This window comes from Salvia splendens, chromosome 2, assembly GCF_004379255.2.
Source record: "Salvia splendens isolate huo1 chromosome 2, SspV2, whole genome shotgun sequence".
Classification (NCBI taxonomy): Eukaryota; Viridiplantae; Streptophyta; class Magnoliopsida; order Lamiales; family Lamiaceae; genus Salvia; species Salvia splendens.
Genome location: NC_056033.1, coordinates 40,182,656 through 40,209,409, shown reverse-complemented (window position 1 = coordinate 40,209,409; position 26,754 = coordinate 40,182,656). Strand labels below are relative to the sequence as shown.

At 35.2% G+C, this 26,754-nt stretch overlaps 4 protein-coding genes across 4 annotated transcripts; 2 read left to right on the top strand and 2 right to left on the bottom strand.

The window, feature by feature from the left end:
* The first annotated feature begins 754 nt into the window (after positions 1–754).
* LOC121766388 lies at positions 755–2,548 on the top strand. Its single transcript, XM_042162683.1, has 2 exons — positions 755–1,249; positions 2,124–2,548. Exons 1-2 carry the CDS (start codon positions 892–894, stop codon positions 2,360–2,362), a joined length of 597 nt encoding a protein of 198 aa, XP_042018617.1. The 5' UTR covers positions 755–891; the 3' UTR covers positions 2,363–2,548.
* Positions 2,549–8,532: 5,984 nt separating this feature from the next.
* LOC121792811 (QWRF motif-containing protein 2-like) lies at positions 8,533–13,022 on the top strand. Its single transcript, XM_042190912.1, has 6 exons — positions 8,533–10,060; positions 11,346–11,465; positions 11,644–11,760; positions 11,869–11,958; positions 12,495–12,605; positions 12,684–13,022. The coding sequence occupies exons 1-6, from the start codon at positions 8,777–8,779 to the stop codon at positions 12,756–12,758; spliced, it is 1,797 nt and encodes a 598-aa protein (XP_042046846.1). The 5' UTR covers positions 8,533–8,776; the 3' UTR covers positions 12,759–13,022.
* Positions 13,023–18,052: 5,030 nt separating this feature from the next.
* On the bottom strand, positions 18,053–18,997 carry LOC121766379 (zinc finger protein ZAT10-like). Its single transcript, XM_042162674.1, has one exon. The coding sequence runs from the start codon at positions 18,921–18,923 to the stop codon at positions 18,222–18,224; it is 702 nt and encodes a 233-aa protein (XP_042018608.1). The 5' UTR covers positions 18,924–18,997; the 3' UTR covers positions 18,053–18,221.
* A 3,890-nt stretch (positions 18,998–22,887) lies between these two features.
* LOC121792072 (transcription factor RSL2-like) lies at positions 22,888–24,047 on the bottom strand. The gene is made up of 4 exons (XM_042189864.1): positions 23,625–24,047; positions 23,320–23,523; positions 23,092–23,223; positions 22,888–22,986 (listed from the first exon to the last, which is right to left on the bottom strand). The coding sequence occupies exons 1-4, from the start codon at positions 24,045–24,047 to the stop codon at positions 22,888–22,890; spliced, it is 858 nt and encodes a 285-aa protein (XP_042045798.1).
* Positions 24,048–26,754: the final 2,707 nt, after the last annotated feature.

Here is a 26,754-nt window from a genome sequence, read left to right as displayed (position 1 = left end):
TGAGTGACCATTTCTAATATGGTATTAGAGCGGGCTCAAGTCAATGATGAATTTCTCTTTATCTCTTATCTATCTACCTCACAAGTGGAAGACCGATGTTCTTTCCCGCTCACATCGATGATGGTTCTCTTATCTCTTGTATTGCCTACCCACATGATGAAAGTCTGATGTCCTTTCCGGCCCATACGTGAAGGGGCGTGTTAAATTCTTTAAATTATGTTCCACATCGACTTTGTGAAGATCTCATCTAATCTATATAAGTGTGGATAACCCCCCTATAAGCCCTTTTAAGGGGTGAGTGACTCATTTCTAACATAAAATACTAAACAGTGGAAAAAATAATTATATATGTGGCAAATTATGACTCAATTCTTGGAAGATTTAATTCTTCTAAATATTAGAAATCGAAATCTCCTATAGTAAACACGCCCTACATACATAGCACATATAGTTTTCTGTAATTCTTGCTACATGAATTGGAGGTGCAGATAGTTTTCCCTACATAATAACCTTGTTTCTTTATGTTTTTATCTTCATTCTTCAATTTTATTAAATTTTCTCAATAATAAATTTGCCTCAATTCTACTCTATGGCCGAATGACAAGTCCACATGCAAGGCCAACATCCTCCGACCTCAATGATAAAGATAAATTTGAAAACATATTAATGTGGTGGATGAACTTGTATTTAATATCACCACAATATATAAAAATAAAATACTAGAAATATTAGAAATAAATAGCCATTTTGTATTTTATCAAAACACCAATCTTGAAGAAAGGCGCGCATTGAATTCCTTGACCTCACACATTTACACCTCTGCAAATTTCTGCAGCAAAATTGAGGGAAATTAAACCCCATAGACAACGAAAGCTCACATGATCATTTATCATGATTGCTATTTCGCTCCCAATTTTTGTTGCTGCATTCATTAATTTTAGGGTATGGGCAGAGAGCGCTGTTTCTCCTTATCTTTACGGATTTCGCGGTCGACTGAATCGAAGAAGAAATCGAGAGCAATTTCTAAATGGGTTGAGTTTGTTTTATAAGTCGGGGCTGCTTCTTTGTTTCTTTCTTTGTAATTTCTGCAATTTCTCACATTTTTGGCGTTTTCGTGTCGAGAAAACTTGTTTTTTTTCTGTTTCTGAAATGAGAGGTTTTGGATTCTTGTGTTTGCTCTTGTTGATTGGGACTGCTGCTTTTGTTTACCATGGATTTTCTTGTGGAGGAATATTGAGCTCAAATCCAGGTAACTGTAGTCTCATATTTTTTCTCTTTTTTAAAAAAAATATTACTAAGAAATTAATCAACCAAAATCTATACATAATAACGTACTTGCTTTGTTGCATAAGGGAATTAATGTATTTAAAGTTATAATCTGGAATATTATTGATGCTTTTTGATTGTTGGGAAATTTGATTATCTCTGCATGCAACTTTTTGGATAAAATAGTAGTATATGCAATTTGGTGATCATGTAAATGCAAAGTTTTGTTCTAAAATATGATTGGATGCATGGTTTAGTCTTGATGAACAGATATTGCAATCAATTCATTATTTGAATCGAATATCTAATTAATTATCTTATTGGTAAAATAATTTTCTTAGTCAATTTTTTTGAATATGTACTTGTTGAATATGTATAAGCATTGAAAGTAAACACAACATAAAAAAAAATAGATTTCGAGACATAATTTATGTTTGCAGAATTATTTTTGATGGAATCTGATAGGTGGAGTTTAAAATATAGAGCTTTCAGATAACATTTTGAAAGGATTTCTGAAAGATGGTTTCAATTTTATTGTCTATTAACAATTACTTAAAACTCCTCCAGCCCATCAATCTTTATCTACCCCTCAAAATAATGAAATTTATGCTTTTGATATCATAAATTTATGGTCTTCATTGACCACAGAGCTCTTCTTGACGGTTTTTATGTGAAAAAATTGATCTTTTTGCTAGAATATAGGACTTGCATATTTATCTTCTTTTAGAGACATATATAATGCACAAATAGATAATGCACATCAAGTTAATCTAGTTTTGATGAAGAAATTTCACCTTGATGTTTGCCCTAATCCAATATGATTTTCCTCAACACATTTGATCAAATCATGATTCAAGGTATGGTTTCAAGAGGGAGCAATGCTATGGCATTGGTACTGAAAAGCAGGAAGCTTAAGGAGAATAGGGATCCTCCTACACCAGACAAAGATGAAGATCGTTTCAGTTTGGAGGATTACCAACCCATTGATCCAGTCCCAAACTCGAAGGCTTCAATAAGACACGGACCCATCCAGCACGGTACTCCTCTAATGCCCTTTATCCCACCTGCTCCTGGTAAACCACAACACGGCGGCTAACACTTTCTCCTCATTGCTAATAATACCACTTCCACTGAGAAATGATGTACTAATAACTATGTAGTTTATTCTCTCTGGTGTTTCCTTTGCATATTTTCCTAATGTAACATTTGTGTCAGATGTGTGTATTGTTAAAACCATAATCAGTGTTTGCATTTATCCCTTGAACAACCATATTACACTTAATCAGTGTGTGTATGTGTCTGTAGAAATATCTTTCTTTGTCCTCATTAATACAGTGGTTCTGGTTCTGGTTATGATTGTGATAGGAAATTATGTGTGTCCCTACAATTCCTTCTATTCTTTGTCCCTGGATATTGAAAGTTAAAGATTAGTTTCTAGAAAAGAGAAAAAATTGGACCATTTTCATTGAAGCTCTCTTCATATTCTATCACTTTAGTCATTGGCCACCATGCCATAAGGTTGAAGGGCATCTTACCCCTTCATATGGATCACAATATTGCTACTACTTTATACTCCTAATTGTCATTCACTGCCTCGTGTAGTTTTGCGATGACGCTATGTGTGGAGTTGTTCGTTTAACATTGTGGAAACGATGAAATGTAGCTTAGTTGTTACAACGTTTTGCCCGGGAGGAGTGACCTAGAAGTATCCTCTTTGCTCATTATTATGTGATAGAGCTAACTGTAACAACCACTGAAATAGACAGAAGGTGAAATGAGAATCCTCTTTTGAGCTGACAGCTTTCCATGAGAAAGAACAGCTTCACCTTCACCACATGCATTCAACTTCAACCTCTTTTTTACTAATTAGGGCATCTATACAGCCAACAATGAATCAAGATTTTGTTCTGAAGAAGAAAAAAAAAAGTAATCATTTAAAATTTACACATGCTACATCACTACCATCTCTCATCATATAGTAGTAACAAGCCTAGTGTATCTATATGAGGGGGACAGTTGTACCCCCAAATTTTTTACTACTTCTAGTAAAGTACTAGTAGTAATATACTACTCCAATCCCAGTTTTAATTTAAAAAGTCATTATCTACCAAGACATTACCCACATTCATGCTTCATAATGTATTCATTCAATCTTCCTCATTCCCTTATTATCCAATATTCATATACTTCATAGTGATATTATTTGATTATTTGTTGCACCCCTACTGATCGTGTCTATCGTTTATTTTGTGAATGCGTGAGGTCATAATTCGTACATTGAAAAGAAATGACTTGTATATCCTCAACATACAATGGAGAAAGTGTGGATCCTTAACCAGCTAGACCACCAAACAAAGCAATGGGAAGAATAGTGATAGGCCATAGAAGAGCACACACTAAAAGAGGACTCACTCAATTTGCTTTCGAGACTTAGCTTGCAAATGATGGCTTCGTGCATGTGGAATTTGCTCTTTTTGATTAAAAGTGAATACCTAAGCTTATTCAATATCTTTTCTTGTTTTTTATTACCTTTGAGGATTGTGCTTATTCATTTCTTTTTGTAACTAACAGGGTTATTATGGCTTTAATGACTTAATTGTGTAAAAACATGGACGGTGCATCCACTCTAATTGTGATTAAATAAATTTTAATAAATCATGGTGGCGATTAACAAATCATATTGAATTTAATTAGAGTAGATGCACCATATATACATTTAAATTCTATATGTACATGCAAAAACTATACATATTCACATTCTGAATGTTCTTTTGCCAAAAAAAGCATTAATTGAGGTTGAAATTAATCAAAGACTAAAATTTGAACTTTTGATTGAACCTTTCACTTGAAAAGTAATTAGACCAATAATCAGTCCTAAAGGCATCCGCAGTGGTGCGGACATCCCAAAAACATATTCTGCCACGTCATAAGGACTTCCCACTGTACTGACACGTCATAAGGACTTCCCACTGCACAGTGGCGGACATCCCGACGGACTTCCCACAATAATAAAAATTCACAAATTTGCCAAATTAAACAATTTATGAAATTAAAATTTCGACACAAAAAACGGAGAAATTGCAACCACTTTATTTAAAAAAAACAGACATAGTACAAAAAAAACATACATAATTATTAAAAGTATTTATCTTCGAAAGAAAAGTATTTAGAGAGAGAGATACTATTGGTTATTTTAGTGTAATTGGATTAACTTGATTGGTCAATATTATCATAATGAGACACCATATAAGTTTGGAAGTGCGGAGTGCACGCTTGTTTGAATTTATTGTGATTAGACGGGGGTTCAGGGGCAGCGCCCCCGAGTTGCGGGGTCCAAGGGACGGCAGCCCCTGGCGGGGTCCAAGGGGTAGAGCCGCAATGCTTCGTGAAGAGACTGATTTGCAATTTTCGAAACTCCTTAAAAAACTGTTAAATTCAGTTAAGAAACGGAAGAGACGCGATGTTTCGTTTCAGGCCGTATTTATAGAATTTAAAAAAAAAATCAAATAATTGGGACGTCCGCGCGGACGTCCGTGGGGGTCAACGCAATGACGGACGTCCCGGGAACGCCGCGGAACTCCGTTGTCCGCAGCGGACGTCCGTATCCGCGTCACCCTTGCACAATGGCGGACGTCCGCCATTGCGGATGCTGTAATCAATAACTTTTCCTATGATCATATGTATATAATCATATTTGAAGACATATAATATCCCAGTCTTTATCACTTGATGTCTTGATTCATTGATTTAGTATTGGAAATAATAGGGCACATAATCTATTCGACGGTGGTGATGCGATAGTTTTATCGGCTCGCATTTAGCTTTGTTAGGATATCATTAATATTCAAATTTCATTTTCATATTTTGATTTTGTTAATAATAAGATTATAGGAATTATGGGAAAATACATAGGTTTTCGAATTAGGATTCTCATAATATAGTTTAATTCAAGTCCAATGGCATAGAGTCGTGTTAATTTATTCTGTAAACGTAACAATGATTTAATTTAAGCCCAATTGGATAGAGCCGTGTTAATTAAAAAAGTGGAATTAATTTGTGAGTAGTAAAGTCGGAATTAAACAATGACACAAATCGGAATTAAACAATGACACAAGTCGGAGTATTTATTAATGTAATAGAGTAATATTTTATTAAGTGCGTTAAACTTGTTACGAAATCACATTAGCATACCATGTAATTATATTTACCGAAGTAATATCGTTTAATACATGTGTATCAGATTTTGAATTAATGGATGATATATAAATGCAAGTTGGGTGTCCATAACTTGACCTTATCCATATAGAGAACTTTAAAGTAAGATTTCTCTTTTTTTTTACATTTTCCTATCTTATTCTTTATTTACCATATATTATAGTTTATAGATTGGTGAGCTAATTATCTACCCATTAAAATAAAGTTTAGGTCTCACTTTTCAATAGTTCTACTATTCAAAAGTTGCTTTCATGTTGGGTTTGGATATTATCTAAATCTTAACAAAACCATATGGCTTTGCATTCGTTTAATTTTACCCATATTATCATTATTAGTAATTACTGTAATATAGTATTAATAACTTCCTACTTGCAGAAAGCGTGTAGGTTAATTAAAGCTCAAAGTTGGTATCGTTAAAAAAAAGAATTTCTCTGAAATATGATGGTCATACTTTTTAATAGCAAATTTGATTATCTAAGAAGTTGTTTGTCTTTATTTAAGGTTCAAGCTAATGACTAGTTTATAATTAGTTAAATAATATTAATTGGGTCAAATTGTAATTAGTACACCAGAGTTATTTTTCCTTTTTGAAATCCTAATTACTCCACTATAATATACTCATTATTCTTGATTATTTTTCTTCCCTATAATCATATATGTATCCATTGAGGGGGGAAAGGGATAAATAAAATAATACTCGTGTTGCAGACTTGCAGCCATGCTTTTATCTTTAATTAGTAGACATTCTGAAAAATATTCTCATTTCTTCATAACTATGTTCTGTTTTACTATTTACTGTATTTATTTATCCCTACAACTGGAGATAATATTAAATCTAGCAAAAACATGTAGAGAGACGGCATTGATTATTCACTTGAAAAAACAATTTTTGTTACCAATTTATTTTTAAAATTGTGAATATAATTTTGGCTTTACGCTTAATAGTTCTTGTGTGTTCGCTTTAGGGAACAAAATATCGTAATTCAATAGAAAAACTATAGTAACTAAATTTAAACAATAGTAAAGCTACCCTATTCCGGCTTTATTTTTCACCTCTTTATCTAAAAACTAAAATTGGAAACACATTCTTCTGAAAAAAATGACAGAGAAAATAAAATAAAAAAGAAACCCATAAATCTTAATAATTATTTCAAACGAACTCTCATAATCAAGCTGTCCTTATTTAGTTCAAATGTTATATTCATCAATTAAATATCCCATTAATATTTCAGAAATTAAGATATGTTGTGCTAATGTTGTTGAAACAAAGATGTTAGAGCAACTTAATGAAACTAATAAATTATTCTTAGAATCTAATATAAGTCCAAGCATTAAGCTTCGAATAAGATACTCCTTTTTGTTGTTGTGATTGAACATTGATTTTAGAATGAAACTGCATGAAAAGTTTTGTTAAAGAGAAGCCGTTGTGAGACTTTCGGCCTTAATCCGCAAGCCCGATTGAGCAAGATTAGTCGGATTCCGCCAAAAGGCGGATTCAGTACACTTGTGGTTAAACCAAAAAGAGAAGAAACCGTCAAATCGTAACTTGGCTACGTTCCGTAAATGAGGTAAAATTTATCTGTACCTCGGATCATACTCCTTTCGTCCCTCATTAATTATCAACTTTCACTTTTTTACCATAAGTAGTAAGTAGACTCCACATTTTACTAACATTTTATTATAAAACTAATAGTACTACATAAAAATTAGATCTCTATTTCACTAACTTTTTTAATTCACATTTCTTTATATTTTTAAAATCTTGTGCCGGAATAAAAGTGGACAATTATTAGGGAACATGGGGAATATGGAAGTACGTATTCAAATATCTCACACGAAAGATGCACTTTAGTCATTAAAAGTCACATAGCATCTCCAAAGGGAGAATGTATATACAAAAGGTATATTATGTATTTACCTTCTTAAAAAGTGAAATATACCATTTTAAAAAGTAACACATTCCAAAGGAAAAAGGTATATAGAAAGGTAAATTATTTTTTAAAAATAAAATAATAGTACAAAATGCATTAAAAAACATAAAGTGTAATACCTTCTCAAATACCATTCCCCTTGGAGAAGGGTTTTTCATAAAAAGATGGCAAATATGGTAGCTATAAGATTTTACCTCTCCATTGATGGGGAGGTAAAGATACCTCTTCAAAATGAAAAAATGTATAATACCTTCTCAAATACATCTCTCATTGAAGAATGATTTTTTATTAAAAAAGGTAAATATGGTGGTTATATTAGTTTACCTCTTCATTTACCTCTCTCCTTAGAGATGCTCTAATGGACACACCATATTAGCTTGTAGTTCATTCATTTTTGTTTAAATTGTCTGAAATTCAAATTATCCTTAGTTCTTACTAAATTAACGCAAAATGAAAACATTATCCTTAGTTCTTACTAAATTAACGCAAAATGAAAACCAATTCTCAGAGATCGAGTACTAGTAGGGAATTGAAATTCGAGAAAAAATTGAAGAAAATTTGCTATGAAAGACTAGTTTGAGAAAAGAATATTAAAATGTTGATATCGGGAACAAAAAGTAAAAGAAAAAAGTTAAAAAATGATTATGAGTAAACATAGTTTTAAGTTAGATCAATGGAATATATTACTGCTAATTTTAAAATGCACTAAATATATTATCGATATGATTTTTTTATATATTATTCTTAAAATCGGATTTGGTAGATTAATGTTTTTCTTTGTCAGCCCCGACTATATATATTTTGATAAAAATTCTTATAAATTCACTTTCCTTATTTGGCTTTTAACTTTTTATGATTTGGAAAATTCAAATTGTCCGTTCCGTATAATAAATGATTTACCAATTTATTGGTGAGTGTTGTAAAATTTAAAATTTTGAAGCTTTTACGTTTCTAGTTAGCAACTTTAATTTGTTATTCAAATTGTGCGTTCCTTATAAGTCAATGCATATTTTGCAACATAACTAGGATTAAAATCAACCCCATTCATTAGTCAATCTAATTATTAAATATTTAATCTCTCTCTCTCACACACACAAACTCACACAATACACGACAGTTATGCTCCAAAATCTCGATAATGTGGAAATATATATATTCGCGGCGCTATAGCAATTTAGCAACGGTCATATGATCTCCGTCTCTCCCACTCATCAAACCCACTTCGTTTTCTCTCTCTAAAAACAAAGCTCACTCCTAATTCCCCACACGCGTAAACTCACATCGGAGACGCAAGGTTTTCCGACGATAAATCGGTTTTTTTAGCGAAATTAGGGTTCGGTGAAGTGCGAGAATTGAGATGTGAAATGGTAACCGCCGCTGCATCTACTCCGAAGCAGCGGCCGTCGCAGAATCCGAAACGGCCGCCGTTGCTGCCGTCCGACTCCGACAATGAGCCCCCGCGCCGCCCCAGGGCACGCGAAGTCACCTCGCGCTACTTGTCTCCCTCGACGTCCTCCTCCTCATCCTCCAATTCCTCAGCGTCGTCCTCCGTCGCTTCCGGATCACCAATTCAGTCGAGGAGGTCCCTATCTCCGATGCTCGGAGGCAGAGCCGCCGCAATCGCCACTCCGAGGACTCAACCGCGGGCGGTTTCTGAGGAGAGACGGCGTCCTTTGGCAGCGTCGGCGACGCCAACCATTGCGGAGAAAATGCTGGTGAAGTCGGTGCGGAGATTATCGGTGTCGTTTCAGGGGCAATCGTATTCATTGCCGGTGTGTAAGGAGAAGCCGCCTCCGGCGGCAGCCGGAACCCCGGGGGTTTCGAGGAAGGGAACGCCGGAGAAGCGGAAATCAGGGGTCTCTCCTGTGAGAGATCGAACAGTAAAGGATAGAGACACCCCGAAGCCGATTGAACAGCAGCGACATCTTTGGCCTGGGAGATTACGCAGCGAGAATCCGAATTTCATGAATCGAAGCTTGGATTACAGTACCAACAGAGCAAAATGGAACCGATCCAACCCTGCTAATTCGGGATTGAGAAAATCTGTGAATACGCTTGAGAATAGAGAAATTGAGGATCCAACAGTTAGCGACGAAGGTCGATCGGGATTAGGAGGTTCGTTGAATTCCGATGTTGAGAGCGTCTCTTCCGAGGGCACCGCGTCAGGAGATGCAACTCGGCCGCGTGGGAGGATTTTACCGGCAAGAAGTTGGCAAGACGCTAGCTGCCGAGTTCAGAAAGTAGTAGATCCTGTTTCACCCTTATCAAACAGTGCCTCTAGCAGAATGACGGGTTGTGGCAAATCAATCGTGTCATCACCGCGGGACGTTTATGCTAATAGGGGCCATTCGCCTCTTCGAGGTGGTAGCAGAGCAGCTTCACCAAGTAAGGCCATGGCTTCGGGGAGTGGTGCTCTCTTGAGGAGCATGACTAGTCCAATAAGGGCTAGAACTGTGATGAACGACAATAACATGGTTAGTACACCGTCCTTGATTAGCTTTCCCATTGAATTGAGGAGAGGAAAGTTCGGAGAAAGTCGAATAGCTGATGCGCATGACTTGAGGATGCTTTATAACCGGCAGTTGCAGTGGCGATTAACAAATGCAAAGGTAGAGAATATCCTTTTGGTGCAAAAACATGCAGCCGAGGTACTAACTTGCTCCCAACACTCTTAATGCTATAAAAATAAGTACAAGTTCAACCATGTTACATTTCATTTTCAGTTGTCTTGAGAATATTAGTGCATGGTTTGCGTGATATGCTGCTAATTATCCTCATAATTAAGAATCAAATATTGGGAAAGTAAGCATAATTTGCGAGGTAATTAAAGAAGGAACTCGATATTAGAGTGACAAATTAGATGCTATTGAAGTTGACCTTTGTTCTGGCCTCTTAGGCCTTAACCTGAGCAGGAAAAAACTTAGTCTTTGATATTTGAAGGTAGGTTTTAGTTTTCTACTATTAAAGTAAGTGCATCAAACTATTAGAAGTTAATTTATTGGTAGATAACTATTTCCAGAAATGTGTTGCTCTAGAACAAAGTTAACAGATACAGATGATTTATGTTCAGCACGCTGTTTCTTGTTTAAATTTGGTAATTGTCAGAAAGTTATGGCAACACCAATAACTTGTCTATTATTTATATGCAGTTCGGGTGCTTGAGTTCCATAAGTCGGTGATCTCTATATGAAATTTTCTAAGCCAAAGCGGGTATATTTATTAATTTGTAGTAGTTTCCAATGGGGAAGGGTGACCAGAATTTTTACTTCGATTAGCTTTCATGGTGCACATATGATGGTAAAAGAGAGTGTATTAGAGGCTTTGATAGAGAGAACTAAATTAGTTCTACTAATGCAAATAGGGAGACTCTTGTGGGAAACTAGATACAATTTGAGTTCTGTTAGCATTTAATCGGCTAATAAACATAATTGTATTGAACAACATTTATGAGAGTTAGAGGGATTACTAAATGTGGTTGTTTCTAAGAGTAATCAAAATGAATAATTTTGTCTCAAGTCTGAAATATTATAAAGTATTTTCACCCTGCTGATGTATCTGGCATGTGGGTTGAAATGGAAAATGAAAATCTTTTAGCATTTTAATTTCACTTTTTTTGCTGGAACCAAACCAAAAAAAATAATAATATGTTTTCAAGTTGTTTAGAGTTTTATTTAGAATCAATTAGGATTTGTTGGGCTTGGAATTGTGAATTAATTAGTTTTTTACACCTCATAAGTTAGCTATATTATTTCTTACGGCTTGATGACAGTGTCTTAACTAGACCAGTTTTTCTCTGATTATTGATTTATGTCCCAACGTCGAAATCTTATTCGACTAACCATCCGATACTTTAATTGGTTCTTATTTGCATTTCTTTAGTGTACATTTGAGGGAAACTATTTTCATATCTTCTGTTCCTTTTCACATCATCAGAGAAACCTCTACAATGCTTGGGTGAACACTTCGAAATTGCAGCATTCTGTTATGTCCAAGAGGATTGAACTACAAACGTTGAGAATGTATATGATGCTTTATTCAATGTTAAAGGAACAAGTAAGACTTTTCCCTGCTCCTTCAAATAATCTCTAATACCATTGGATTTGATTTCAGTATATATATATACTGTATATATATGTCTGTAGATTCTTTCCTTTTGCTGGAATCATAATTGAACTTTGTTACAAATTGTAATACTTGCCAGAGTGTTTAAAATGGTTCTCATTGGACACAGCTGCCACATTTGGAGAGATGGAGTCTGCTTGATAGAGATTACTGGAATTCAGTTTCTGGTGCTATAAAAGCGTTAGAAGCTAGCACTGTCCGTCTTCCTATTGTTGATGGTGCCAGGGTATGATAGCTTTTCTCCTGACAGATGCATCATTCATTTCTTCCGATTTGGATAGCTTAACACGTAACTAAGGACATTATTTTTTTTGTTCTTTTTCAACATTTACAGGCTGATGTTCATGAAGTTCAAGAAGCAATATATTCAGCTGTTGACATAATGCAAGCAATGGAATCTTCAATTTACTCTTTACGGTTGAAGGTATTAAATCTCAACCGAAGTTTATATATATATCTAAATTTGGGGTAATTGAGGTAGTACAATATCGATACCTACTCGTCGGATTTTGACAAGTCAATAAAAAACATGGTAGTTACTGAATCTGCTACTTTGCTTTATGACTTCATCTACTATGTCTGCTATAAGGTGTGTGTAATTACTCGTTCCCAAATGAGTAATAACTGATGCTATAATGACTATTAGTGCTTGGGCGTAATCTGCAACTAACTTAATAATTCACTTCTTCATTTAGTTCATAACATCACAAGCTTTTAATGTTTTGATTTAACTATTCCACCACTTGAACCGAAAGAAGAAAACTGTGATTTTATGCATATATTTATTGCTGCTTCATTGTTCTCTTTGCAATATAGAGTTGTAAAAAATAAAGACACATTTAAAGATCAGTTGAAATTAAAAAGTCTCAGAGTGACTGAACTTCAAGAAAACTGCTTAATTTGTTCTAATGTGTAAACGTCTCCTTCTGGAATTGAGTTTTAATTCCTATGCCTTAATAGGTGGAGCGGATGAACTCACTGGCAACAGACATTTCCAAGTTAAGTGCAAGAGAGCATGGTTTGCTAGAGCAATGCAAAGAATTGTTCTCAACAACATTTGTACCCTTACAGGTTAGAATACAAGTTCCTCCCTCGCAAACATCGCCTGTTCGTCTCTAGTATCCCTAACATAAGGCGGCATGATGGCAGGTGATAAATTGGAGCTTAAAAGTCCAAGTAATGCAGGTTCAATGTTCACAAGAAAGCTTCTCAAAGAAAACCTAAAATGCTGATCCTGATTTACAGCTAACATGGTAGGTCAAATAGTATCTTAGATAGCGGTTTTTTATGCTCGATCGAAGGTCATTTGAAGCATCTCCGATCCTAATTTGGGGTTGTCGACTAGGTCGATTGTATACACTTAAATCAACCTAGTCGATTGTATATGCATTGTTCACTATATGGTCCTACATTTTCTTTTAGAGTACACTCAGCTTTAGTAACACACAATTAAACATATCCTACTAATTCTCTTGGTTCAGTTTATCACTTTTAGATTTTTATGGAATTGTATATTTATTGCAGTAGAGATCAGATTTGCCCCCCACCCCACCCGACACACAATGTTTTTTTCTCATTTGTAAGTCGTTCACTTTTTAAAATTTCTAATATTTTACACTTAAGTATGATATACTTATTAATAAGTTCTATTTTAAACATAAATTTTATTAAAATCATTCATTTATGAATGCAACACGACATAAAGAGTTTGACGCTAAATCTCTTATGATAAATTTGTGTTTCCATTTTGTTGTCCTACATTAGCTTTCACTTTTAATGTGTGTTTATGCATAAGATATGGTATATATACGGCAATAACCTCCATTTGGCCCACAAAAATGGCAACAGTAAATATATTTTCTATGTGGTGGGTGGTGCCGACTAAGTAAATGCTATAGTAGCAAACCATTATGATTTTGGTATCTTAAGAGCACCCGCAACGCGGTGCCGTCGCCGTTCCTATGCCGTTCCGGAGAAACGGTTTCGCGGCGGCACGCGTTGCAGCGTGCGTTCCGTCGCCATTCCGTGCCGCCACCGTTCCCATGCCGTGCCGCGTTTCGTTCCTCCGGAACGCGGAACGAAACGTTCCGCCACGCGCCGAGGCGACGTGGCGGACTCCCATTCGACGCGTGAAGCCCACTCGCTGCCCCGCGAGTGGGCTTCGTCCCGATGACGCAATAATTCATTTTTTTTTAAAAAAATTTCGAATTTAATAAAAAAAAATAAAAAATTTTTTATTAACGGTAATGAGACCGTTAATTTTATAGCCGTTTGGTTTTTTTTTATTATTTATTTATTTACTCTATAAATACTCCTATTTCATACTCATTTCAATCACAAACACACATCTATTTCTCTCTATTCCCACCCCAATTTTCATCTCAAATCAACTCTATTTTCCTTCTCCCAAATTTAATCAAACTAATGGATCCTTATGAACAAATGCGTCAAATATTGGAACAATCACTTGAAGAAGATCGACGACGGGAGGCGGAAGAAGCCGCTCCGCCCCAACGTCGCTCCCGTACGTACATCCATCGTAACCGGGAGGAAGCCGCCGCAAGGTTAGTACGCGACTACTTCTGCGATAACCCGGTTTGGGGAGATACGTACTTCCGTCGCCGTTTCCGCATGGGGAAACCGTTATTTCTCCACATCGCGAATACTTTGGCAGCCCGGGAAGAGTTCTTCCAGGAAGGGTTCGACGCGGTCGGACGTCCCAGCCACACGACGCTGCAGAAATGTACTGCAGCAATCCGCCAGCTTGCGACTGGACAAACGGCCGACATGTTCGACGAATACCTCCACATCGGAGATAGCACTGGGCGAATGTGCTTGCTCAAATTCTGCAAAGGCGTCCGGGCAGCCTTCACCGACGAATTTCTCCGGAGGCCAAGCACGGCCGATTGTCAGTTCCTTCTCGACCGTTATACTCGAGGCCGTTGCCGACTACCGCCTTTGGATCTGGCACGCGTACTTCGGGGTCCCCGGGTCGAACAACGACGTAAACGTGCTCAACCAGTCCGACCTCTTGACCGAAGTTTTGGATGGTAAAGCGCCGGCCATCAACTTCGTTGCCAACAATCGGCTTTATAAAATGGGGTACTATCTCGCCGATGGCATCTACCCGAAGTGGCCTACCTTCGTGAAGACGTGCAGTGGGTCTGCGAACCCAAAGCAGGCTCTTTTTGCGCAGAAGCAGGAGGCTGCTCGCAAGGATGTGGAGAGGGCGTTCGGGGTTCTCCAAGCGCGCTTCAACATCATCAAAGCCCCGGCTCGTACGTGGTTCATGGAGAACATGGTCGACATCATGTATACGTGCATAATCTTGCACAACATGATTGTCCAAGACGAAGGACCCGAGGCGGGAAATTGGTTCGACCCCGAATCCCCCGGAAGCTCAACCGCAAGTAGTCCGCCTCGAAGTGGAGCGCATCCGTCTATACAAGAACGGTTATCTATTCGTGCAAGGACACGCGACTCTAGCGCCCACACCCAACTCCAACATGATCTAATTGAGCACATTTGGGAAAACTTTGGCGGATGAAATTATTAAAATTGTGTACTTTTATTTTTTTATGATTTTAATTGTGTGCTTTTTATTTTTTTAAGTTTAAGTTGTAACTTTGTTTTAATGTTGTGTGTTTTTTAATAAAATGTGTTTGTTTTTTTAATTGAATTGAGTTGAAATTAAAAAAAAATGAAATTGAATGAATAGTAATTTAAGGAACGGTTAAGGAACGGTTAAGGAACGAGGGTTGCAGGTTCCGTTCCTTAGTTAAGGAATGGAGTAAAAAAGTACAGTGGGGCCCTCAAATAGTGGTTTAAGGAACGGTTTAGGAACGGTATAGGAACAGCGTTGTGGATGGCCTAAGAGCACCCGCAACGCGGGCCGCGGGCATTCCGCGTTTCGTTCCTTCGGAACGAAACCGTAGCGGAACGCGTTGCGGCGCTGCGTTTCGTCGCGGTTCCGTTCCCATGCCGTCCCGGGTGCCGTCGGCACGAGACGCGGCACGGTCCGTGCCGCCACGCGCTTCGGCGACGTGGCTCGCCCTGCGTCGTGCGTGACGCCCACTCGCCAGCCCGCGAGTGGGCGTCGTCACGCTGACGCAATAAATTCATTTTTTTAAAAAAAAATGAATTTTTAAAAAAATATTTTTTTATTTATAAAAATTGTTTTTTATATTTAAAAACAATTTTTACAAATAAATGAATACTAGAAATTCGTATTAGCCCATATATATTTGATGGGCTTGCGAATTTATGAAACTCATTCTTGGTTGTCTCTCTTTTATAAAGACATCCTTGAATGTTTCATGTTCCACTTTCGATGTGGGACAAACTCATTCTTGGTTGTCTCTATTTTATAGAGACATCCTTGAATGTTTTATGTTCCACTTTCGATGTGGGACAAACTCATTCTTAGTTATCTCTATTTTATAGAGACATCCTTGAATGTTTTATGTTCCACTTTCGATGTGGGACAAACTCATTCTTGGTTATCTCTATTTTATAGAGACATCCTTAAATGTTTTATGTTCCACTTTCGATGTGGGACAAACTCATTCTTGGTTATCTCTATTTTATAGAGACATCCTTGAATGTTTTATATTCCACTTTCGATGTGGGACATACTCATTCTTGGTTATTTCTATTTTATAGAGACATCCTTGAATGTTTTATGTTCCACTTTCGATGTGGGACAAACTCAATCTTGGTTGTCTCTATAAAATTGTATTTTAAATTATGTCATTTTTTATTTTTTTAGGATTTTAATTACGTCTTTTTCTATTTTTTTGAATTTTAAGTTGTAATGTTATTTTAATTTTAATGAAGTGTGTTTGTTTTAATTGAATTGGGTTGGAAATAAAAATAAAAAATGAAATTGAATGAATAGTAATTTAAGGAACGGTTAAGGAACGGATAAGAAACGGAGGGTTGCAGGTTTCGTTCCTTAGTTAAGGAATGAAGTAAAAAGGTACAGTGGGGCCCGCAAATAGTAGTTTAAGGAACGGTTTAGGAACGGTGGGGGAACAGCGTTGTGGATGGCCTAATAGACTTGAATCCCACTAGCCTCTCTTCATTTGTTTACTTCATAAATAAGTACAAATTAATGACAGTTTTATATGATACTATCAAATGCCGCTAATAATTTAATACAAAAGTTAACATGAACAATGTCACCAAGATATACTGTCACTTGATTAAAACTATTTTTTCTTATAGACGTTTATGAGTTTCATTGACACACACGTAGCAAGAAACTACGATGTCCTCTTTTTAATTTAATTGTCCCAATTGTGCCAAAGTCAAGCAACCCCTTTTGTTACTTAGTAATCCATAAGTTGTAACCATTAAATGCATTATTAATTTGACCTCATTAATACTTTGTAATAGAAACTATTCATGGAAAGGCTTTTACACATGTACTAATATAAAATGAACAACTAGAAGAAGCTTCTCTACCAACTGACTTGAAAAATATGTTTGAAATGCTTTGTAAAATTTAACATGAATATATCTATATCTCTCACAACATCCAAATATCGACATTGAGAATTTAAAACGTGGCTAGTACAGTGTAGGGGTGGTTCGATACGATATATCGTACTAGGAGTGTCATACCGTATATCGTACCGAAAGTTACGGTATGACAAAACACCATACCGATACCATACCGAATTTTTTGGTATACCGAAAATTCGATAAGGTAGTTTTTGATATCGTTATCATACCGTGTTTTCGGTATACTATACCGCATTTTGGTAAACCGTACTTTTGCGGTATACCGAACTGCGATACGACATACCGCTACACCTGTTATAACGGAAAAAAATCTATTATACCCAAAATATTTAAAAAAACAATTCTATTTTTTATTTTCATATAATCAAGAATTTTATTTTAAAATTTTAATATAAATAGAACATAAATATATATAGTATGTTTATATATATAATAATTAATCGGTATACTACGGTATACCGAAGTGTCGCTATATGTCGACGATTCAGTATGACTGTATATACTGGTATACCGAATCTTTCGGTATACCATGGTATACCGCGGTATAGGAAATCTAATACCGTTACCGTACCGAATCATTCGGTATAGTACGATACCGTAGCGAAAACTACATTATACCAAAAAATTGGTATTTTCAATATTTTCGGTATTTTTTCGGTACGGTAAGTCCGATATTTCGGTATAATTCCCCACCCCTACTAGTGTATAAAACGTGAAGAACGTGAAAACTAAAGAGAAAAGATAGCCACAGGTCTTATTAAATTATTGATCACATTTAAACTATTAGTTCCCTATCTACAGCTTGTACAAGTTCTGTTTATTTTTGCTTATGCCAACCAAATATTGATTATGTTAAAATAATCTCTATTCAAAAGAAAAGTAAAATGAATTAATTTTCGGATAATATCGATTGGACCAGTATTAGAAGTCTAATTAATCCATGATTAGTCTGTTATTGAAAATGTCAATTTTGTCAATATCACAACACGGAGTTTCATTTACAAAACAATTTATTGTATCGCAATAAATCAAAGAATCAATAAATAATCAGCAATGATTCCCCATTTCCATTTACAAACAATTTCCACCACCAAACAAAACTTAAAAAAAATAAATAAATTTTCAACTTTTCCTAATAATTCACTATTCTATAAAGATTCTTCAGACCAATTCCAACTTCGCCGGCGGCGACAGCCGAGCCTTCTTCGCCGGGTGCGGGCTCTCGACTTCGTCCTCGCTGCCAAATCTCTGCCAGAATTCGGGGTACGCCGGCAGATTCAGGTCGAAATCGCGGTGGCTAACGGTGGACCCCACTCCCTCCAACGAGCTCACCACGCTGCTTCCGGCGGCGGTGGGAGCGCCGCCTTCGTAGTGGCAGCGCTTGTGGCCTCCCAAGGCCTGGCCGGTGGGGAAGCACTTGTGGCAGATGGAGCACTCGTGGACTCTCCCGCCGCCGCTGCCGGAGGTCGACGTGACGGCGGAGGCGGAGGTGGTGGAGTGCTCGTCTCCGCCACCGCCGGAGCTGAGCTTGTTGCGGTGGCTGGCTTTGTGGCCGCCCAAGGCTTGGTAGGACCCAAACGCCTTGCTACAAACCGAGCACTTGTAAACCAGCTTCGGAGCTTCCGTCGCTGCCGGAGGAGGCGGAGGAAGCCGGGATTGAGGCGGTGGATCGGCCGTGGATGAGGCGGCGCCGCCGCGGGCGAGCATGATGAGGCAGAGAGCGAGGTATTCTTCCTCCGTGGAGCTGCGGGAGCGCTTCGAGCGCTTGCCCTTGGACCATGGCTCGAGGGAGGCGGCGGTGTTGTCGAACTTGAACGACGGCGGCGCCGGAGTGGTTGGAGAGTTGAGAGCTTCAAGGGCCATTTTTTGTGTTTTTTAGGTAAGGGAAGAGTGTGTGCTTTCTTTGTTGTGCCTAAATGATATGAAAAATAGAGTGTGGTGTTAAGTTTTATATAAGGGCGAGTTTGGTGATTGAGTGGAAGTTGCGTGCCAAGTGTTGGGAAAGTGAGATGGTTACCAATTTTACTATGAAATTAATTAATTAGAACACGTTGTGGTTGGGCATGTTGACTATTCACTTGTGTTTCGATTCTTCTCTTGTTAGTTGAAATTTCATAATTCAATATTTGACTACTATATAAAATTATTATGCGTTTACATGTGGTTATTGTGATTTTGTAATAGTATATGGAGTAATAATCAAATTAGAAATATAAAATGTGTCAAATTATATACTCCTTAGAAATTAATTAAATACTACAGTCTCATTCATTAAAGAGTATCCAATACATGATCAATCAAATTTTAGTACAATTTGATTTCATTCTGAAATAAGATTTTAGGGACCAACCAAATCTTAATAAACTTCCATTTTAAAAATCAATTTCATCCTAAAATTAATTAGTAATACGCAATACTCCATATGAAAGGAAGATTGAACAACTTTAGAAATATTTCATTCTAAAACTGATAGTATTTGATATGTAAAAATAGACAAATCAAACCTTGTAGATCAGATCAAACTCGCAAAGTACTTAGAATCACATATTTGATACATTACAGTCTCATTTATCGAAACATGTTTGATATGTGAAGGAGGGAGAAACAAGCAATCTATTTGATTTTTTTATTTCATATAATTTTTAACGCAGTATAACTTGCACGTGAATATATCAATATAATTATTCAAATAAAATATGTATTCAATTTTATGTTTATAATTTTATAAATATTTTGGTTTGAACCTCCAAATTAATTATGTTGGATTGGCATAATTCAATGTAAAATATGTGAGGTAGTGGAGTGAGGTAATATCATATGTGATAAGGATGAAGGAAATAGTGTGTGAGAGAGTGTATTAGTGTACAATTTGGGCAACTTATAACTGAAGACTCAGTGTAAGGGTGGAGTTGGTCCAAGTCAAAACACACACGCGGTCTTACTTCTTCACCTCCATAAATTTACAATTCATTATTTATAAATAATAAATTTCAACTTATTCCTAACACATTCAATCTGTGAATTTGATCCAATTGCAAATTAATGTGAACATTAATTAAGCTGTTTAACGAGTAACAGATATACAGTGTATCTAATTTTTTGCTGAGAAAGAAGAGTACTACAATTCATCTACTTTGAGTGAACGTTTCGTAAATAAATGTGTTTCTAAGGATTTTGGCATTTTGGAAAAGATATTATTTGTATGAAAAGGGAAGGGGTGATGCATCAGTTTTATATAAGTGATACACGTGTGAATATATAATAATAATAATATCTAGATCCAATAGTAGAAATATTGTGTACACTATTTACAATATCAAGCATATAATCTTGAATTTTATAATAATTAAAATTTTTTCTATTGATGAGTTTGAGATCTTAGGTCCACACAATTAATTATAGTATATGATTTAAATTAAATTCATTTGATAAGATTAACAAATTTCAGATATTATATCCAATCAATCCCCCAAAAAATGATTGAGTAAATTCAAATGACACAAATTAAGTTGGGTTTATGCATATTATGCTCGACTTTATTCTCACGTTTTCAGTGAAACATCCACATCATTTTACACGAAAATATATGAAATTATTATGAATGGCCTAAACAAATCAAGCACTTAAATCAACTAAATTTGTAATTGTGCATGAATGTGTAACAGTGGGTACAGTTTTGAAAGTTTGGGAATTACACAAGAATTGACTTTTCGGCCTAAATTTGGCCTAATTTTTACATTGTAGAAATAAAAAGTTGTACAGTAAATGTTGGGGTATTAATTATCTGGTAAAAATTAGGGATAAGAAATTAAGAATGCTGACTTGTATTAGTCATAACTTATCAATTTGTAATAGGTCTTCATTTCCGTGGTCAATGGAGTATGGAGGGCTAACTCTTTTACGGTTTACCTTAGTTTTTATTTTGTACACTTGCTATTGTGATTTTTGGCAATTTTTAGGAAATTGCGTTTTTTTTGCAATCTGGTAACAGCAATCATGCCCTAATAAATATTGACAGTTAAAAGAGTGATGTTAGTTTCTACCTTTAAAAACGAAAATATAAATAAATAATCTGAAATTATTTAATTAACTTTTTAAATTTTAAAATTTTAAACTATTGATAAATTACTAAAATAGAATAATAAATACTAGTAATTAGTTTGTGCCTCTAAATAATTTTGGTGAAAAGAATGAGCCGATAAATTAATAGTCATTATCTCTATACTAAATTGGTGGGAGGAGTTGAGACGGTATGTAGAAATATTTGAAATTAATTATAATTATTAAAGTTATTGTTATTACCTTTATAAATATTTTTCGGTTACAGAGTTAAATTATGAGCGGAATATTATATTATTGACTTTTCTTAGATAGATACTTATTTGGAAAAATAACCTCAATTTGAATGCAAGCTTTTGAACTCGTGAATAAAAAACTGATTTTGTGGAAGCTTCACATACTTTTGTAGAACAGTAAATACGAAACGAATAAAAGAAAAAAAAAGAAAAAGAAAAAGAGTGTAATAGAGCGTTAAGAGCATGAATAACGCAAGGGGCCGGGCAGCATCTCGCGAGTCCCGGCCCGTCCCAAGCGTTGGAGGGGACTTGGGGGTAAAATAGGTTGAAGTTGTGAATAGTGTCATTTATTAGTTGTGAATAGTGTCATTTATTAGTTGCGGCCCGGGTTGTGGCCTGTAGGGTTAGAGCAGTTGGGGCTTGGGCCGCAACTGTAGAGTAATGATGACGTGAAGGGGACTTGGGGCCGGAAATGGGGACGGGGTTATTTATGCCCTAAGTGGCTAGTAGTTTGGGAAGGAAAAGAAGTTTGAATTTGAAGCTAGTTTGGGCTTTTGCAAATTCTTAGCCCAAATATTTAAAAAATGAAAAAAATCCTTAGCCCAAAGATCAGCCCATCTTAAATACTTAGTTCATGTTATTGGCATCTTTTATTAGTATACTTTAGGTTACGAAAATAGGCTAAATAGTTATCAAATTTAGGTAGATACGAATGAGATCCATATCAATATTGGATTTTTCTCAAATTTAATTTCATATCTCAAATTTGATCAAATTTTATAATCTACTATTTAGCCTATTTTAAAATTGTGCTCTCGTTATGAATAATGTTGTGCCTATAGTTGCTATAAAGAGCCAAAATTTGTGTGCGGCGGTTCGCACCTTGTGGATGGGAGCACTCATTAAGCATCAATTAATATTTGACAGTTGGAGTGATTAATATTCTTATAAGTACATGATTATTAATTATCATTAAGTGTTTAATTGAAGTAATTTATTTATTCGCACTTTCTGATTAGCTACAGTTATTAATATTATATTGTAAAGAATTTATTGGCATCAAATAATCATTAATAATATAATTATGATTTAATAGTTTGACAGATTACTTGAGTTTGCCTCTTGTATGCAGAAATTTAATCTTAATAGAATTAGGTGCGATATTTTAGTGGTGACAATTAGTTTGATATGAGGAGCAACAAGTAACTTTTTAATTTAAAAAATGATTAATCATACTACGTGGTAGTATTGACTCGAACGCAGCTTAATATAATGGTAGGAGGGAAATGTCTAAACTTAGGATCAAGTTGTATCAAAATACTGAACATAAAATTATACCAAAATGCCAATCAAATTACATATTGAAACAGGCTATCTATACACTTGAATCATTACAAATGAATATGGATACTTATTAATGGACCTTCCTCCAATTTGGTATCCCAAAAAAATATAAAATTTTCATTTAATACTTTTTATGAGAATATAGCCTCATTTGGTTTAAAATTCAGCAATATATATAACTCTTGATTCTATTGCCTCAGATTTGAACAAAGCTTCTCATAAATGCCCATGTCCATTCCATTGTAAGCAAGTGGAGCATACATCCACATATTATCAGAGCTCAGCAACTGGAAAAAAAACACAAAAAATAATAAATAAATAAATAAAACATTTAAAGAAATCAAATAGGAGTAGTAGTATAATGTGAAGATTGCAAGAAAAATATACTCCACCTTAATTTGAAGCTGCAAAAACTTGACATATTGCACAGCTTCTTCCAACATTGTGCTAATGTCAACCTTTGTTCCATTGGGAACAAGATTCTGCAAGATCTTCAATCTCTCATTGATTCTCTCTCTTCTTCTCTGAAAAAAACAAACATAAATATTAATTTAAAACCCTTAATTATCTCCATGAGAGAGAGATAGATGATGATGATGAATTTAGGATTATACACTTACCCTTGCATAGAGGCTTTGAGGATCAGTTGCAGATCCTCTACTAGCTCTGCCTTTAGTGTTCGTGTTCGAGTTCTTAATTTCTTCATTGACAAGTTCTTGAGAAGCATTTGAGTCATCTTCAGAGGTGTAGCCATTCATTTCTTCGCCATTATTCTTTTCTTGCATCATTTTCTTCCCTTTTTTTGCCTGCACTTTTTTATTTTTCTGTGCCTGCACCATATTTAGTCTCTCAATTAAATACTCAATACATACATAGAGAGAAGAAAATTTCGGACAAGGTGTGACTGCAATAATTCCACACTCACATTTCTTGGTTTTTTCTTAGGATTTTGTGGCGGGAAATCCTCGGACTTCCTCTTCATCTGGCAAGACGAATCGACAGTTTCCAAAGGCGGATTTTGGCCATTGGAACGTTGAAACTCTTCCACGAAACCGGCATTGTTGTGAAAATTCATGATGATGGATTCGAATGAGTTAGTATCATGATGATTATAAGCAGCATTGAGAGGAGGCTGATGATGAATGTTGAGGAAAAGGGCTTCGTCGAATTCGGTAATGTTGCTGCTTTCTTGAGAGATGGAGCAGAAGTTGGCTTGATCGGAGTGGAGAAATGAGGGCGATGGAGTCTCACCGCCGCCGGGAAAGAAATCAAGATTTTCGCCGCCGCTTGAAAATATTTGGCTTAGAGATTCCCATTCTTCATCCAGAAAAGATCCTGCAATTTCCATTTTTTCTCAAGAATATGTTTGTTTTATTTTTTTTTTTGTTTGAATTGTGATGTTGGAAATGTGGATTAATTGGTTTGTTATTTATATAGGAGATAAATGGGAAAAGAACAGTAGTAGAAGTGATTGACTTCATTTTTTTATTGCATTATTTTTTGTCTCACCAAATTAATGTATCCCAACATGCAACTCCCTCCCTCTCTCTCTCTCTCTGATATAAGATTATGTTAACTATCTCACCTAATTAATCATTTGATCACGACTAGCTATAACCTAATAATGATATTAATGTTGCAGCAAACATTAATTAAGTAGTATGATGTCATTTAGGACTAATGAGTAAATGGGCAGAATTTATTAAGGATATGATTTGAATGCTTTGAAATCTGATATGAATCGTCTCTTATAGTAGAATATTTACAATGAATGTTTACTCAATCGATTTAGATCTGTTAAAGATATGATTTTAATGTTAATGCATCTAGTTCAATCTTAATTCAATTGTCATCAGAAACTATTTGATAAATTTTCTCAATAATAAAAGTAGGCTTACTTATTGTTAATTGGAACTAGTATATATTCATTGAATTCCCATGTTTTTCACTTTCGAAATGCATATTCAAGGATCTTTCATTGGAATCAACTAGGAGGCTATTGTTATATTCTTAAAATATGTGGTGTTGCATATATAACATGATGGTTGTATACATGAATAAGATTGTTATTAAGCTAATTCATAGTGAAAAATATAAATTAATATATATTATTTAAATTCATATTTCATGTGCTCACGTACAATCTAAGATTATATGCAATCACATTGAAACATGAACACAATACAAGTTTAATTAAATCAAGATGGATTAGAATCATATCCCATAATTGATGGGATGATCCATCCATCTTCTTCCGGATTTAAGTATTGTTTTCTTATACATGTTACTTCCTCCGTCGATGAAATAATGTCTCAATCTGCTATTTTGGAACGTTTACAATTTAAAATCTCACTTTTTTTTTTTCATTTTAGGTTGTGAGTATCGCACTCTATAAAAGTAAAACCTAAATTTCACTAACATTTTCCATCACATTCATTCACAATTCTTAAAATACATGCTAATGAAAGTGAGACTATAAATCATGGACGGAGGTACAAATTATTCAAATATAAAAAGATGAATAGTATAATCGTAGTACACAAGCAATTCAATATATAAGTAGTAGTAGTAGTATAAAAAAACGAAATCAACGTATCAATCAGATAAAATCCTTATCACATAGAAATAAGAAAAACACAATCAAATGAACAACAAACATCTTATCGTTATTTATCAACCTCCTACTAAAACTGAGTGGTTTAACAACAATTTCAAACAGAAAAAGCTCCAGACAAGCACGATTACATAAAAGTATTTCATAATTTAGAAATCGACAAAACAAATGATATATCCAAAACAACTACATAGAAAGAAATAAGAAAAAACACAATCAAATGAATAATAACTTCAGGCCAATGAGAAGATCTATGCAACAACCATCACAAAAAAATACTACATAAATTGGAGATTGGAAGGGCGTGGGAAATAGTATAATAAACATAAAAAATTAAATAAGTAGGCTTTTTTTGGTGATGATCGATCGTGGAGATGAGTATGAAAATATTTGTGTAGCAACACAATAACTATCCGACATGATTCCCGCGAACATCGCTCTTTGCCTTAAACCTAACCTTTGACAACCCTACTTCATCATAACAATACTCTCTATATTTATCAAATTAACGGTTTTATAACTTCAAAATGTTTTTATACTTGCCAAAAACAATATACTATACTTTCTAAACCATGAGTTGTCCAATTAGCTTTCATGGTCCAAAATCACAAACTATTTTTGACGTGTATCAAATTATAGTATCTTTTCCCTTTAATTTATTGTACTTTTTATATCCTTTATAAACTCACTTTGGTGTTAATGTATTCTCGTAGGTCGTGGCTCGATGGATAATGAAGAAAGGGCAAAATTCGGAGAAAAATAGAGGCCGAGTTAAGTGCACTGACTGTCTGGACGAAAGATAAAATGCACAGGTCGTGCAAGGTGCTCGCAGCTGGTCCGTGTGCTGGATAGCCCAAGTATGCAATACGTACACTAAGTGGCCCTAAGTCCCAAGACTTCTACACATACCGTATGATCGCACTTCCGACCACACGACCCGTGTGCTAAGACGACGCTGGTCTTGAGAGGATTTATTTATTGCAGTTATAATAATTTATTCTTGATTTATTTCCTTTTTACCGATATAGTACTTGTTTGAAATTTACAAGTGAAACAATAAATTTTTGTTGAATTTTGCCAATGTTTTAAAAAAAATAAAATACTCACATGTTCGAGGTGTTTGAACATTAATGATCATATATAGTTGGAATTATTCAAAACAAGATCCATAAAATCAAATATTCCGTACTACGTTTCGATCAAGATAAAATCACATAATGAGATTAGGTATCATCTTCGAATTCTTTGCATCTATCTTATTATTTTATGTGACCAACCCATGTTCACAACATGTATATAGTGGTGGAGTATTATTATATGTACCCGGAAAAAAAATGCAAAAATAAATTTACCATCTTTATATTTTGTGAGATTTACAAATTAGTACCTTTACTTTTTACTTTATATTGAAAATAAGATATACACAATTATAATTAGAATA

Excerpts from the sequence above, each read along its gene's own strand:
- LOC121792072 (XM_042189864.1), bottom strand. The coding sequence starts at position 24,047 with ATGGAAATTGCAGGATCTTTTCTGGATGAAGAATGGGAATCTCTAAGC. Across the intron at positions 23,224-23,319 it reads CTCAAAGCCTCTATGCAAGG|AGAAGAAGAGAGAGAATCAA; the intron begins GTAAGTGTATAA and ends TGTTTTTTTCAG. Across the intron at positions 22,987-23,091 it reads TTTTGCAGCTTCAAATTAAG|TTGCTGAGCTCTGATAATAT; the intron begins GTGGAGTATATT and ends TTTTTTTTCCAG.
- LOC121766379 (XM_042162674.1), bottom strand. The coding sequence starts at position 18,923 with ATGGCCCTTGAAGCTCTCAACTCTCCAACCACTCCGGCGCCGCCGTCG.
- LOC121766388 (XM_042162683.1), top strand. The coding sequence starts at position 892 with ATGATTGCTATTTCGCTCCCAATTTTTGTTGCTGCATTCATTAATTTT. Across the intron at positions 1,250-2,123 it reads AATATTGAGCTCAAATCCAG|GTATGGTTTCAAGAGGGAGC; the intron begins GTAACTGTAGTC and ends TCATGATTCAAG.
- LOC121792811 (XM_042190912.1), top strand. The coding sequence starts at position 8,777 with ATGGTAACCGCCGCTGCATCTACTCCGAAGCAGCGGCCGTCGCAGAAT. Across the intron at positions 11,959-12,494 it reads TTTACTCTTTACGGTTGAAG|GTGGAGCGGATGAACTCACT; the intron begins GTATTAAATCTC and ends ATGCCTTAATAG. Across the intron at positions 12,606-12,683 it reads CAACATTTGTACCCTTACAG|GTGATAAATTGGAGCTTAAA; the intron begins GTTAGAATACAA and ends GCATGATGGCAG.